This window comes from Heliangelus exortis, chromosome 2, assembly GCF_036169615.1.
Source record: "Heliangelus exortis chromosome 2, bHelExo1.hap1, whole genome shotgun sequence".
NCBI classification, from domain to species: domain Eukaryota; kingdom Metazoa; phylum Chordata; class Aves; order Apodiformes; family Trochilidae; genus Heliangelus; species Heliangelus exortis.
In genome coordinates, this window is record NC_092423.1 from 53,797,006 (window position 1) to 53,811,622 (window position 14,617).

At 43.1% G+C, this 14,617-nt stretch overlaps 1 protein-coding gene across 2 annotated transcripts in view; it reads left to right on the forward strand.

Moving 5' to 3' along the window:
• VOPP1 (VOPP1 WW domain binding protein) overlaps positions 1–14,617 on the forward strand; it is a 65,239-nt gene that overhangs the window by 42,084 nt on the left and 8,538 nt on the right. For both annotated transcript variants that reach the window (XM_071736203.1, XM_071736202.1), the window contains exon 3: positions 14,482–14,559. In XM_071736203.1, coding sequence (XP_071592304.1) covers positions 14,482–14,559 — 78 coding nt within the window. The remainder of the gene's footprint in view (positions 1–14,481; positions 14,560–14,617) is intronic.

A 14,617-nucleotide genomic window follows, 5' to 3' on the forward strand; every position in this document is an offset into this window, starting at 1 on the left:
TGTAAAAGCTCTACTTCAGCCATCAAAAGACAGAGATAAAACTGTCTCCTAAGCAAGAGAAACACTGGATAAGAAATCAGTGAGCCAAAGTAAGTGTAGTGGAAATTCAGCTAGATTGGAGTGTAAAACTTGCAGTGATATGACTGTCATCTTTTGGAAGTTTGTTGGGGTTTTTTTTTTCTTTTTTTTCCTTTTTTTTTTTTTTTTAATTATTTTATTATTGTTATTGAATCTGTCTTCCAGTGTAATTATTAAAAAAAAATAAAAAAAAACCTTTTAGAGATGTTGCTCAAAGCTTCCTAGAAACACATTGGTTGTGCTTTCTTTATTAACAGCTAGAGCAATGGTTGAAGGAACTGAAGGTTGTTACAGAAAAAATGATACATCTCTGTCCAAATGCTTAATGGTATTAATACCTTTTTAAATTTATTTTTTCCAGTGGACATAGTTATTCTAGACTTCAAAGATAAGCAGTAAGCTTTGAGCTTGTTAGCTCAGACATGTTTATTCCAAATATAATTCAATTTGTTAAGGCTACACTGAGGAACTGATCGTTTTCCAGACCTCTGCCTCTGCTGTGTGAATAATACACAGCTTATTTCAGACCAGAAACTATCCTGGAAAACTTTCCAGGAATTTGAGACATACGTTGATCTTCTACTGTTAACACAGATAATTTCAAAGATTGCTTTTAATTTACTTTGCTAACCAAACCAACTATTCTGTATGTCCTGGTTACTGGATACTTTTCTCCTGCTTCAGCAAAACATATATTTGTGTGACCTGGAAAAATAAGTGAACAAATATAAGCAGAGAAAGGAGTTAGTCATTGGAGTCTAATTCTTATCCTTGGGAAAAGCAGAGTGTCAAGTTGTCCCTGAGTTTGCTTAAAAAATTAGATTGTACATCTCCTTATGTGGACGCACAGAAAGCAATTCAGAATTTAATCTGTCACAACAGACTCGACTCCGATCATTTACAAAGATCCTCAGTCCTACTTTCACTCAAATAAGCCAACTCTGTCTTATTCTAGAGGTATTTGAAGTGCTGATGGTAGGTGAAAGAGATGGTCAAGATACTGCTATTACTTTGTACTAATGTGGATAATGACAGTTAATGCATTAGCTGGTGAAACCACCTCCTCTGTGTGCAGACGCCAGCAGCACTTAAGATACTCCAGCTGTTTTTTCCACTTCTGAATTGGGAATGAATAGCAGAGGGAAGGCTGCCTTACATTTTGCTGTTGAGGAGTAATTTGATTAGAATGCTTGTGAATGTCCCCTCATTGCTGGGTGACTTACATTTCCTGGTATGACTGACCAGTCTCATGGGTCTTTTCTGTTTATTATCATAGAATCATAGAATTGGCTGGGTTGGAAGGGACCTCAGAGATCATCAAGTCCAACCCTTGATCCACTATCGCTGCAGTTACCAGACCATGGCACTGAGTGCCACATCCAGTCTCTTTTTAAGTATCTCTAGGGATGGAGAATCCACCGCTTCCCTGGGCAGCCCATTCCAATGTCTGATCACCCTCTCGGTAAAGAAATTCTTCCTAATGTCCAACCTAAACCTCCCCCGGCACAACTTGAGACCGTGCCCTCTTGTCTTGCTGAGAGTTGCCTGGGAAAAGAGATCAACCCCCCCTGGCTACAACCTCCTTTCAGGGAGTTGTAGAGAGTGATGAGGTCTCCTCTGAGCCTCCTCTTCTCCAGGCTGAACAGCCCCAGCTCCCTCAGCCTCTCCTCATAGGGTCTGTGCTATGGTGAGTCCCTTCACCAGCCTAGTTGCCCTCCTTTGGACCTGCTCCAGGACCTCGATATCCTTCCTGAACTGAGGGGCCCAGAACTGGACACAGGACTCGAGGTGTGGCCTCACCAGCGCTGAGTACAGGGGCAGAATCCCTTCCTTGGACCTGCTGGCCACGCTGTTCCTGATATAGGCCAGGATGCCATTGGCCTTCTTGGCTACCTGGGCACACTATTGGCTCATGTTCATCTTCCTGTCAATCCAGACTCCCAGGTCCCTCTCTGTCTGGCTGCTCTCAGCCACTCTGTGCCCAGCCTGGAGCTCCCCATGGGGTTGTTGTGGCCAAAGTGCAGGACCCGGCACTTGGCCTTGTTGAACCTCATCCCATTGGAATCAGCCCAACTCTCCAGTCTGTCCAGGTCCCTCTGCAGAGCCCTCCTGCCTTCCAGTGAATCGACACTTCCCCCCAGCTTAGTGTTATCTGCAAACTTGCTGATGATGGACTCAATCCCCTCATCTAAATCATCAATAAAGATATTAAACAGAACTGGGCCCAGCACTGATCCCTGGGGGACACCACTGGTGACCGGCCGCCAACTGGATGCAGCACCGTTCAACACCACTCTCTGGGCCCGGCCCTCCAGCCAGTTCCTAACCCAGTGCAGATGCCCCTGTCCAAGCTGTGGGCTGACAGCTTTTTCAGGAGAATGCTGTGGGAGACGGTGTCAAAGGCCTTGCTGAAGTCCAGGTAGACCCCATCCACAGCCTTCCCCTCATCCACCAGGCAGGTCACCTGATCATAAAAGGAGATCAGATTGGTCAGACAGGACCTGCCCTTCCTAAACCTGTGCTGGCTGGGTCTAATCCCTTGCCCATCCTGCAGGTGCTGTGTGATTACAGTGAGGATGATCTGTTCCATAACCCTGCCAGGCACTGAGGTCAGGCTGACGGACCTGTAGTTTTCTGGGTTCTCCTTCTGGCCCTTTTTGTGGATTGGTGTGACATTCACCAACTTCCAATCATCTGGGATGTCCCCAGTGAGCCAGGACTGTTGGTAGATGATAGAGAGAGGCTTGGCGAGCTCTTCTGCCAGCTCCCTCATCACCCTTGGGTGGATCCCATCTGGTCCCATAGACTTGTGGGGATCCAAGCGGTTCAATAGATCACTGTCTGTTTCCTTCTGGATTACAGGGGGGCTGTTTAGATTCTTGTCACCTTCTATAAGCTACAGAAGCCAGCTGTCCCCAGGATAACATGTCTTACTGTTGAAAACTGAGGCAAAGAAGGTGTTAAATACCTCAGCCTTTTCTTCATCTTTGACAACTATATTCCCGCCCATGCCCAGTAAAGAATGGATGTTTTCCTTGCCCCTCCTTTTGCCATTGATGTATCTGTAGAAGGACTTTTTGTTATCCTTCACAGAGGTGGCGAGATTCAGTTCAAGTTGTGCCTTTGTCTCTCTAATTTTCTTTCTACACAACCTAACTGTATTCCTAAATTCCTCCTGAGTAGTTAGCCATTTTTTCCATAATTGGTAGGCCCTCTTTTTAACCCTAATTTCTTTCAAAGTCTCCCTGTTCAGTCTTCCCCACCGGCTCGCCTTTCGGCACACTGGGACAGCCTGCTCCTGTGCTTTCAAAACTTGCTCCTTGAAGTACGTCCATCCCTCCTGGACCCCATTGTTTTCAAGGGCTGTATCCCACGGTATACTCTGGACTAGTCTTCTCAATAGGCCAAAATCTACCCTCCGGAAGTCCAACATAGAGGTTTTATTGACAACCCTCCTTGTATCCCTGAGTATTGAAAACTCTATTATTTCATGATTGCTGAGTCCCAGACATCCACTGACCACTACATCTCTCACCAGCTCCTCTCTGTTTGTGAAAAGAAGGTCAAGCGGGGCTCCATCCCTGGTAGGCTCATTTACCAGCTGGAGCAGGAAATTATCTTCTATACACTCTAGGAATCTCCTAGACTGCCTCCTCTCTGCTGTGTGGAGTTCCCAGCAGATGTCTGGTAGGTTAAAGTCACCCACGAGAACAAGGGACGATGATTTTGAAACATCTGCCAACTGCTTGTAGAATAATTCATCACCCTCATCCTCCTGATTGGGTGGTCTGTAACAGACTCCCAGCAGGATGTCAGCTTTGTTTGCCTTCCCCCTGATTCTGGCCCACAGGCACTCCATATTATTATTACCAACTTCAACTTCTACAGAGTCAAGAGACTCTCTAACATATAGGGCTACCCCTCCACCTCTCCTCCCCTGCCTGTCCCTTCTGAAGAGCCTGTAGCCACCCATGGCAGCACTCCAGTCATGGGAGTCATCCCACCATGTTTCCGTGATATTCCTCCTGTTGTTAGCTACCATCACATAGGAGCTTTTAATCAGTTTTAGAAATTCCAAATGCTAGAACCTGCATGGTTTTAATCCTCTCCTTTGCAGGCTCCATGGCATATTTAGAAAGCAACATTAATGTTTCTTAGTATGAGTGGTAAGCATGTGTCCACAGCAACAGAAATACTGTGGCTGATGTCACTGGATCAGTTAAGGAGTCACCCACAAAGGAAGGTTTGATGCTCTCCAGTGTTGAACTAAATTATTACAGCTCATCCTGTTAGATTATTATGTATTGAATTTTTAATAATATGATAGTCTAAGAGAAGTAGCGAAGAAGAGAGTATGTCTAATGAGAGAATTGGGGGATAACTCAGGTGGGAAGGGTTCTCAGGAGACCTTCAGCACAAACTTCTGCTCTGAGCAGGTTCAGCCACGAGGTCAGACCAGGTTGCTCAAGGCTTTAACCACTTAAATTTTGGGAAAACTCCAAGGAAGAAGGTGACACAACCTTTCTGGGCAATGTGCTCTGCTGCCTGGCTGTCCTCATGGTAGATAAGTTTTTCTACATATGAAGTCAGAACTTCTTTTTGTTTCAGTTTACCTCCATCATGGTTTCCTCTCACCCTGCACGACTGGGACGATCTGGGCTGCATCTTCTTTGTAACCTCCTCCTGGGTACTGGCAGGCTGTTCCTGAGTCCCTCTGATGCTATTTCTTCTCTAGACTGAACAAGCCCAAGTCACTCAACCTCTCCTTATAGAGCAAATGCTCCAGTCCCTGACTATCTTGGTGGCCCTTGACAGAGCTTACTTCAGTTTATCAGTTTCATTCTTTTTACTGGGATGCCAAAACCAAATGTGGCATTTTAGATGTATTTCAAGAAGTGCTTAGTGAAAGGTGATAGTTACTCCCCTTGATCCATTGGCTAGGCAACTGACTGTTGACACAGTCCAGGATGCTCTTGGCCTTTACTGCTGTCATGGCACACTGCTGGCCTCATATTCAGCTTGCTGTCTACCATGACCCCTAGGGCCTTCTCAGCAGAGCTGCTCCCCAGCCAGCAATATGTTCATCCTTTCCACTGACAAGACTTCGCATATATTTTAGTTCTGTTTCATGAGGTTTCTGTCAGGTCATTCCTCCAAGAAGTCTCGATCTTTGAGTGGCAGTCCAGCCCTTGAGCTCATTGTCTGATCCCCAGTTTGGTGCTATGTCCAAAGTTGGTGAGAGTATTCTGTTGTCAATTCCAGCAACATGCTTGCCAACAGGACAGGCCCTAACCTCCATGGTACTACCAGCAATTACTTCATACTGTCTATGGAGAGCATGATCCATTTACCACTGCCCTCTAAGACCCACCTCCCAACCAAGTTTTTTATACCCATCTAGCTGGTGACCTGTCCAAACTGTAATATTCCAACTTGGGTACAAGAATATTATGGGAGACAGTGTGAAAAACCTTGCTGAAATTGAGGTAAAGGACATCTGCTCTTACTCATCTGGGTTTTGAATGTAAGCCCTTGTGTGCTTGGTGGTCAGTCTGTAATAATGATTTTGTGAATTATCAAGAGCCTGCAAAAAGCTCCAGATGAAAACAATAAAAGCAATTTTCTCTTGCTGTTAAATCTGATGGCTTGGAGAGCACTTCTCTCAGTGCGTGTACAAGAAGCTGGAAAAAAACCTCACAAAAACAAGGACAATCTGGATACATTGTTGCATGATGGGAGATACATTCTGTGCTCCACATCCTGTTATGTTTACTGCTTTTAATTAAGTTGGCTTTCCTGATGATACGCTTAGCTTTCCCATTGCAATTACAGCTGCATGAAGTGTCAGCAGGTGTGTGCTCAGGGCAGTAATCTAGCTGTTGATTTATTCTTCCATTTGATTTGAAGCCAGCACCGAGGAAGGAGAGGGGAGGCAGCTTCTAATGGTTTTGCGTGTTTTCAGGCGCCTTGAATAGTGGGCACCGTACTGCAACGGAGACTCAAATTCAGACCAGTTTAGCAGTGAACAGACACTGATACACAGCAAACACTACAGGTTAGCATATGTGGTTCAACACAAATGCAGTTTGTATCACAGAGGACAGCTGTAGTTATCAGATGACCAGTATGCAAAGGCAACAAAAACCCATGGACATTGCTTAGTCCTGTGTGGTCTTTAACGATAAGGGTACAAAACTTCACAACTAGCTTCAATTATCTGTGGCTTTAAGGTGGTATATTCCTTGCTTCAGGTAAGGGCCTAGATTCCCTTGATGTTGGTGGAACTGCTGAGGTGGTAGTCCCAATTGCTGTAACCACAGAGCAACTGAATTTGCTGAATTTGCTTTGGTGGGTCAGTTGTCTGATGCACAGCCTGGGAAGAATTAGGCTACTGAATTAACAACTCACTCAACTTGCTAGGAGTGAGTGAGGCAAGAGGGATTTAGTATCTCAGCCTTCACAGGCAATTGAGCAGGTGACTGACTGAATTTGATACTTGAGGTTTGAACCTCTGAATAGTTTCCGAGTCAGAGTCTGGCTGTGCATAGACAGCTTATTCTGAGAAAGGTGAGGGAAGAGGAAAAGGGGCAGTCTCTGTGTTCTAGTGAAGTACTCCTCTGAAACCATACTCTCTTCTGGCTGAGGTGGAGGAGGGAACCCAGTCCCCCATCCCCTTCTCAATTCCAGAGGATGCAATAACCACAATTATGGCTTATCATGAATAAACCTCAGTTTTTCCTGTTGAGGCCATTTGACTGGAAATGCTCATCACAACATTAACTCTTCTGTGTCCTAGGTATGAACTCTGATGCAGTAAATTCTGAATAAATTTATTCTGGCTTCCTGTCAGTGGGGCAGGAATGCTTGTGTCTGGTTTGAGCTCCAGTGTACATCATCAAGGAGTACTTGACCCTGAAGTCATCTGGAAGCTTCTAGCCCTTATGGATAGGAAGACCCTGAATCAAAATTTTGAAAGGCTTGGTGGCACCTAACTGTTGGCCCTTAGTATCCATGTGCTTCTCAGTGTTTAATTATGTGCTAGCTTGGTGAAGGAAAAAAAAAAAAGATTTACTATGCATGTTAAATTTGGGCTGATAGCAAATTCATGGATAATTCTCACCCTGCCAGCAGATGGCTTATAACCTCCCAAAGAAGTAAGTAGATGCAGGAGAACTTCATCTCCTGGAGCAGCAGGAGATGTTCCCACTAGGAGCAGCTTGAGATACAAAGAACTTATCATCTGTTTAATAAGGGGGTCCGATGATTAACTAGAAGTCCTTGTTCCTGTTGGTATGAAATATATACAATTCCTCCTCCAGAAAAATAGAACTCATCATACAAATTTTCTGTGGCTTATTTTTGCCAGAGCCTCAAGGTATGCTGTTTCTTCACTTTTTTCTGAGAAAGAAAGGCCTGCAGCCTATGTTGAAAAATGGCTATTTAAGGTACTGTATACTGCCATTGGACAAAGACCAAACCATGGCAATTCTTGCTATCTTCTGCCATGGGAGGAGCAAAGGTAATTTTTAGATGGATGTGTCCTGGCCAGAAAGCCATGTAGTGAGACTTGCTGCCTTTACAGATGACAAGGAAAGTCCCTCTATAGGGTGACTTTCCTCTTGGGGTCTGAGAAGAGAGGTCAGGGGTTATGTCAGGCCATTGAGTAGCAGAAGGCTTGTAAAAGGGTCTGTTTGGTAGGAGCAGCTGAGCAAATACTTCTCATCCCATCAGAAATGGAGGAGGATTTACCATATTCTGCCTAGTTCTTGCACAGAGATGGTATTTATAGGTTCTTCACCTAAAGAATAATTAAGATATGATCCCTTTTCCAGCTGTTGCCTGCTCTTGTTTTTTCATGTCTGTGTGAAGGACAGGATCCAAGTATCTTGTCTTGTTATAGGAGGTATTAGTTGTGTCAAAGCAGACAGGAATGCAATCTGAGCAAATACTGTTTCTGTCTCTGTTGTTTCTAGCCTGCAGAAAAAAAACCCAACCTGACAGCCCCTTTCCTCCTTTTTGCCTCATGTTTTCTTATGTAGGTAAGGGCTGGGAGATGTATCAAGTACCTCCCTAACTATATCTCTTGTGCTTTCCTGGGTACCAGTGGCAGTGTTTTAATCTCAAGTACAGATGTTTTACTGATGAGATGGCTTCATTCAGCTGTGAAACATCCATGTTTTGTATATATTATATTACTTATTTATCTTCCAAAATCAGACCTACATTTTATGAGGCACTATTCTTGCATGTGCTAAGAAACCACCTTTGCTGTGTATAAGAAAAGAAGATAAATGCTTTTGGGTGCTGAGAACCCATGACTACAGGTAACAGTGATGGAGTTGTCTCCATGCTGAAAATTAGGCCATGTATGACAAAAAGGCACAACCAGATCCAAGACCAGTGATGGATAGTAGATGCTGCCTGTAACTCTGTTCCAGCAGCCAAAGACCTTGCCTGGTTACTGCTCCTGAGGCATTCAAGTGAATGCCTGTGAAAGGATGTGGCTTTGTGTTGGAGTGTCTTTCTAGAGAGAGATTAATCCACTTTGAGACTCAGAAATAGTTATTTAGGTGGAACTCCTGAGTACAGAGTTGATTCTGTTTTCCCATTTCCATCTCCGTGGGCTGCTGTAGCAAAATGGATCCCTTAGAATAATCCCTCCACTGTGCTTGTAGCATTAAGCTGTTCCATGTGTCTGGTGGTCTTCCCCATGGGGGAAAAACTGGCTCTTTCCTTACATGTCAATACAGGCAATTGTTTTGGTATGAAAACAGCTTTTTGTTGAAAGATAGAAATGCACAATTAGAAAGGTCTGAAATGAATTAATTAGGAAATAATCTTGGTAGAAAAATAATTCCCTCTCACTTACATGGTATGCTCTCTCTCATTCCTCATCTTTCAGGTTTGAATCCTGGGGCAGTATAGTCCTGTTGAGCTCAGTGGCATAAACTCCTCATTGATAGTTTCTGAGCCAGGTCTCTGAGCTTCCTCTGAGTTATTTCTGCTACTCACTTTGTAGTGGCTGCCTGCCTTGGTTTTGTTTCATGGCTTGTTTGATGTTTCTCTGTTCAGCATCAGTGTACCCTGACAGCTGAATTCCAAGAGGATTTAAATTTATTTTCTTTTTTTAAGCTTTTTAAAGGTGTTTGGTTTTTTTGTTTTGTTCTTTTGTTTTGTGTGTCCTAGAATACCTAAATACCTATGCACACTTTAGCTGCCTGCCTTCATCTGTTCAGTGGTAGCAGATCTGAGTGTTCTGGCTTTGTGGGCTCAGCACTGAGTCTGCCTGGAGGTGACCCTTACCGTTCTTGTGAGCACTTAAGGTTCTCCTTCTGGTTTCTTGCCCATGCCAATATTAGGACTACAGCTGGGACTTCCTTAGCTTTTTGTGATGCCACTAGCCATTCCCCCCAAAATATTTCTTTTCTGTTCTGAATTTTGCTATATCCTCCTTTGCCTAACTTCCTGGCTCCCTTTGGTTCCCCCCTTCACTTTATAATGTGCTTCTTGTACTCCAGTGAATCCCAGTTTGCTTCACAGAACTTCAAAATACATGCAGCAATCATTTAACTGGCATGCAACATTTTTTGGAATCAAAGTGAAGCTTATCTTCAGGACACTGATTAGCAATCATAAAGTTTACTGTATCTGGTTGCTGGGGGCCTTTTGTGGTGTTTTTTTACACTCTCATCCTCACTCTCTATGTCTGCAGTAGGGTTTCTACTGCTACATGTGGATTAACAATTTATATTTTGGTTTGGTCTTCCAAAGAAGTCGGTAATCAAACATCTTAAATGTTGAATCAGGTTTTGGTATATATAATATAAACAGCCTAAAGAGGAAATCTTAAAACTCTGCAGCCTGCATTTCAATCTGATGGTGTTGATGGGAAATACCCATGCTGAGTGAGGACAAGGAATGTTGTCAGACCACTATAACCATAGAGCACACTGAAGGCTGTAATCCTTGCTTTACCTCTTTAATTTCTCTACTTCTTAGCAGGTGTCAGTCAGGGAAATTTTTTAAAATGCCATTCTTTGCTGCAGCAGCTCTGCTAAGAAGGGCCTTTTTCAGCTGTGTGGATGCAGGTATAAATGGAAAAGAGTTTCTGGACCATTTCATTAAATAGTTAGTATCCACAGAACGACTTGCAAGTACAGGGTTGGTTTGTGGAGTGTGGGTCATGCTTTATAACCTTACCTAAAACTTAGTGCTTTCTTTATGTATTAAGGAATGAAATTCCTGTGATCTGATATGCAATGTAACTTTGATCTCTGACACAGCAGTTCCTTGGTGTGCTAGCATTACAAGGTGTTGTACATGCAGATGCATTCATATCACTCTACTGAATTATGAATGAAAAGATGTGCTTTCTAAATCATAAATCACATTGCAGACAGTTTTCAGAAGAGAGACCATGTGCTTGGTAAATTGCAGATTAGCAAAGCAGCTAATGGATCATGTCTTATCATGTAATGGGTAAGAAAGCCAAAGCATGAGTGTAATTTAAATATGCATACCAATTCAATAAATATATGTGTGTATGCTTTATTGTTTTTATGAACCGGGGTCTTAATTCTTCTGGGATTTGCTGTCAGGCAGTAAGAGAGAGTACATCAAAGACTGATTATACTTATGCTTGTGCTACTCCATTAATAAGCTGATCTAATTGTCATCTTTTGCCTGTTAATAAATATGGCTTTTGTAAGTAAGTGACTTCTTTTGTAAGAGATTGATATTGTAAGAAGTTGTGTTGTTTTTTCATAGAACAAGAACAAGAATCAAGAACAAGAGATCAGTCGAGCTTCTGTGATACCCTGCTAGCAATATCAGTAAATAGGCCATTTGTTCTTCCAGTCTTTTTTGGCAGTGCATCAAGTGGTGGGGAATATAAAGAGAAGGTTGTTATCACAGCATCCTCCTTGATTCCAGACTCCTACATATGGGTATATGTGTTCATGCCCTCAGGCATGCAAATAAATGAAGTGCCCATTTCGTTTTACGGGTAAAAAGTGAAAGGGTTACTAGTGTTAGATCTCAAAGGGATTTCCCTCACAGTCATGATACTGGTTTAGTTTCCCAGATCCACTCAGCAAATGTAGTGCTTAGCCTTGGATGAATTGCCTCAGAAAGCTTGCTGGCTGTTAGAAAATGGAAAGGCTCCAAAGGCTCATTAAGGCTCCAAAGAGCCTTAATGAGAGACTCCTCCATCTTTTGGATCATCATGTTCAGCCATTTGAAAGTTCAATCATCTGTGCATGAAACAACTTCTCATTGGTGGCCTGTTTGTTTGCCATTCAGTGGTCTCAGGGGCTTCATAAAAATTCAGTAGTTGAACTTTTGTGTCTTCTAGTAGGTTCTTTATCCCTTTTCTGCAGGAAGAAAAGATAAGCTACTGAGACTTTAAAAATGGTGCTGACTTGTAGCCTAGACAGTTTAGAAATTGAAAATAAAAAGTTAATTCAAGTACCGTACTCCTCATACAGGTGCTGTTTTAATTTTAGTGGGTTGAATGGCTAAATTGTATATTTTAAAATAAGCTTTTCCCATCTGTTTTGACTCTGGAGAAAGCAGATGCAAAATATGCAAGATAAGGATGGGCACAGGGATGTGTTATGTGCAGCCTCCCTTGGCTCTCTGCTTTAGTTAAACTTTTAACTCAAGATCTTGAGGCTTGATCTGGCTTTAGGGGACAGAGACCAGCCTGGTGCATCCACCTCCAATCCTGCATGTGGTCATCTGTAGGTGTCTGGGCTGACAGAGCCAATGTGTGGAGTCAGCGATGAAGACTGCTCACATCCCTAAAATCTTTGTCTTTTAGTCCTTAATTGCCTCAAGAAGGGCTTCTATATTTATAGGCTCTGTTTCCTCTCTGCTTTTCCAGCCCAGTGAAGTGCTTGGTGAGCAACATCAGTTACAGTAGCAAGTGCCCATCAACTTGGATAAGGTATTTCCACCAAAAGCATATTGAAGAGCAAAAGGAATACCATGACCTCTTTTTTAACCAGGCAGTGGCTGCCATGGCATTTTGTAAGGGCCTGATCATGTCCATGCGTTGAACACACCTTGAAAACTCCTATGGGGTTGATCCAGTTGGGGAGCATGGAGGGTTAGGGTTAATTTCTTGGTCCAAATGGGCCTGAAGTTAATGCGAAGTCTTGTTAGTTTTTTGAAGTCTGGTAGCTCTGGGTATGAACAGTTGTTAGGGTCCTAGCAAGCTTTAAAGAATAAAGGTTGGATATGGGTCACTTTCAGGGTCAGTGGTGGCAAAGTGGGTGTTTTGTCTTTTGGCATGAGAATCTTACTCTGCTTGAGTCTCAAGCTGGGTGCCTCAGTATATTAATGGGCCTTGCCTTGCTGATCATGTCAGATCCTCTGGCTTGCTTAAATAAATCTTCCCTACTTGTCATCAGAAGAGCTTCTAGCTGTTTTCACTTGCAAAACGACTGATTATGTATCCACAGAGTATCCTCTTCTGGCCCCAATTAGAGGCTGAAGCCTATGTGACTTGATGTATTTTGTGACTGAAGGCTTGTTCATTGGGTGTATAAATGTGTAATTGTCTGTACAATTATCCAATTGATTTTTATTTATCTTGTATAGGAATATGAGACCACAGTCATGTATTTTCCAAAGCCAAATGCCTAATTAAATATGTTCATTGAACATACAGATGGGAACACTGTTAAAAAGATCAATTGAATTGTGGTAGCCTCTTCTTTTCTTTTGGTCTGTGGATATACTAATCTGATTTTTTTCATCTAAGCCTGCCAGAGACCATAGTCCTACCTCTGTCCTTTTTCCTACTCAATATGTTTCATTGGTTTGGGAAATGGCAGTTACCATAGAAATTCTTCAGAGGTTGCAGTTAATACATGTGCTCGCTTTTAGTGAAGGTGGAACCTTTTGCTTACAGCAAAAAGGTGTATCAGGTGCTCTGATACCTTTCAAATGGTTCTATTTGGTATCATAGAATGTCAAGTTGGAAGGACCTCAAGGATCATCCAGTCCAGCCCTTCTAATGCTATTGTTTATAGATATGTCCCAGCACCCTGTCAAGCTGAGACTTAATACTTTGCGAAGTAGGGGAATCCATCACATTCCAGTGTCTGACTATTCTCATAGTGACAAATTTTCCACTTGTGTTCAAATGGAATCTCACCAGGAGCAACCTGTGCCCATTGCCTCTTGTCTTGTTCATGTGACTCCTTGTAAATAGGGAGTCTCCACCTTCTTTATAGCTGTCCTTTAAGTACTGGAATGTCATGATAAGGTCTCCCCTAAGCCTTCTCTTCTCAAGGCTGAACAGACCCAGTTTTCTCAGCCTCTCCTCATATGGCAGGTGCTCCAGTCGTCCTCATGGCTCTTCTCTGGATCCTCTCCAGACTGTCCCCCTCCTTTTTGTACAGCAGGGACCAAAACTGAACACAATACTCCAGGTGTGGTCTGACAAGCGCTGAGTAGAGCAGGATGATGATTTCTTTATCTCTGCTGGTGATGCCCATGTTGATGCAGCCCAGCATCCTCTTGGCTTATTTGCTGCTGCAGCACATTGTTTGCTCATGTTGAGCCTCTTGTCCACCAAGACCCCCAGGACCCTTTCCACAAGACTGCTTTCTAGCCATGGGAATCCCAATTTGAAATGTGGATTGTTTTAGAGGAGTAATGGGAGCTACTTAAATAATGGGAGCTGTTAGCAGTTGCAGTCCAGTGGAACTTCTGAGAAGCAAAAAAATGCTTTTGAATTTGCAAATAATGCTATGCTTGAAGTTTTTTCTGTGCTTAGTGGTTTCTCTGTTTGGAAGCTACCGATTTGCAGAGAATGAGCAATCTGGAAGTTTTGACTTTGCATTTGTTGTCTGTTGCAGTGAATAAAACCCCAAATGGCTCATATTTGAGGTCTTCAGTGTTTATTTACCATGAAAGAAAATACAAAAATATTGCTTTATAACATGTCCTTTTATATAGAATTAAGCACTGCATTCATTCATGCTGAGGTGGCTTTAAAAGTAGTATATAGGGAGATAGTTTCAATAACATGTTCCCAAGTAGTGATAGAGCAGTGCCACGGATGTGAACATATAATTGACAGCTTTATCCAGCCAGGCGTAGCCTGTTCTTATTCATAGACCCACAGAATTGTTAGAGTTGAAAAGGTCCTTTAAAGACCCCCTAGTCCATTTCCTCCTGCCATGGGGAGGGACATCTTTCACTAGATCCAGTTGCTCAGAGCCCTTGCCCAACCTAAGCCTGAACACTTCCAGGAGGCTTTGCCTCCCAGGCTCACAGCAATGTTAAATAATGCCCTTGGCAGGGGTGTGATCACTGTCAGGGTTGGAGATGCCATTTAAACCTGAGTGACAGCCACTCCCCTAACAGCCTTTTCTCTTTATTTTTCTGCAGATGTCGCTCCTATGAGGACTGCTGTGGCTCAAGATGCTGTGTAAGAGCTCTGTCTATCCAGCGACTATGGTATTTTTGGTAGGTCAGGGCATTTGGGAAGCTTGTTTGTCTTGTTCTTGTCTTGTTCACAGGACTT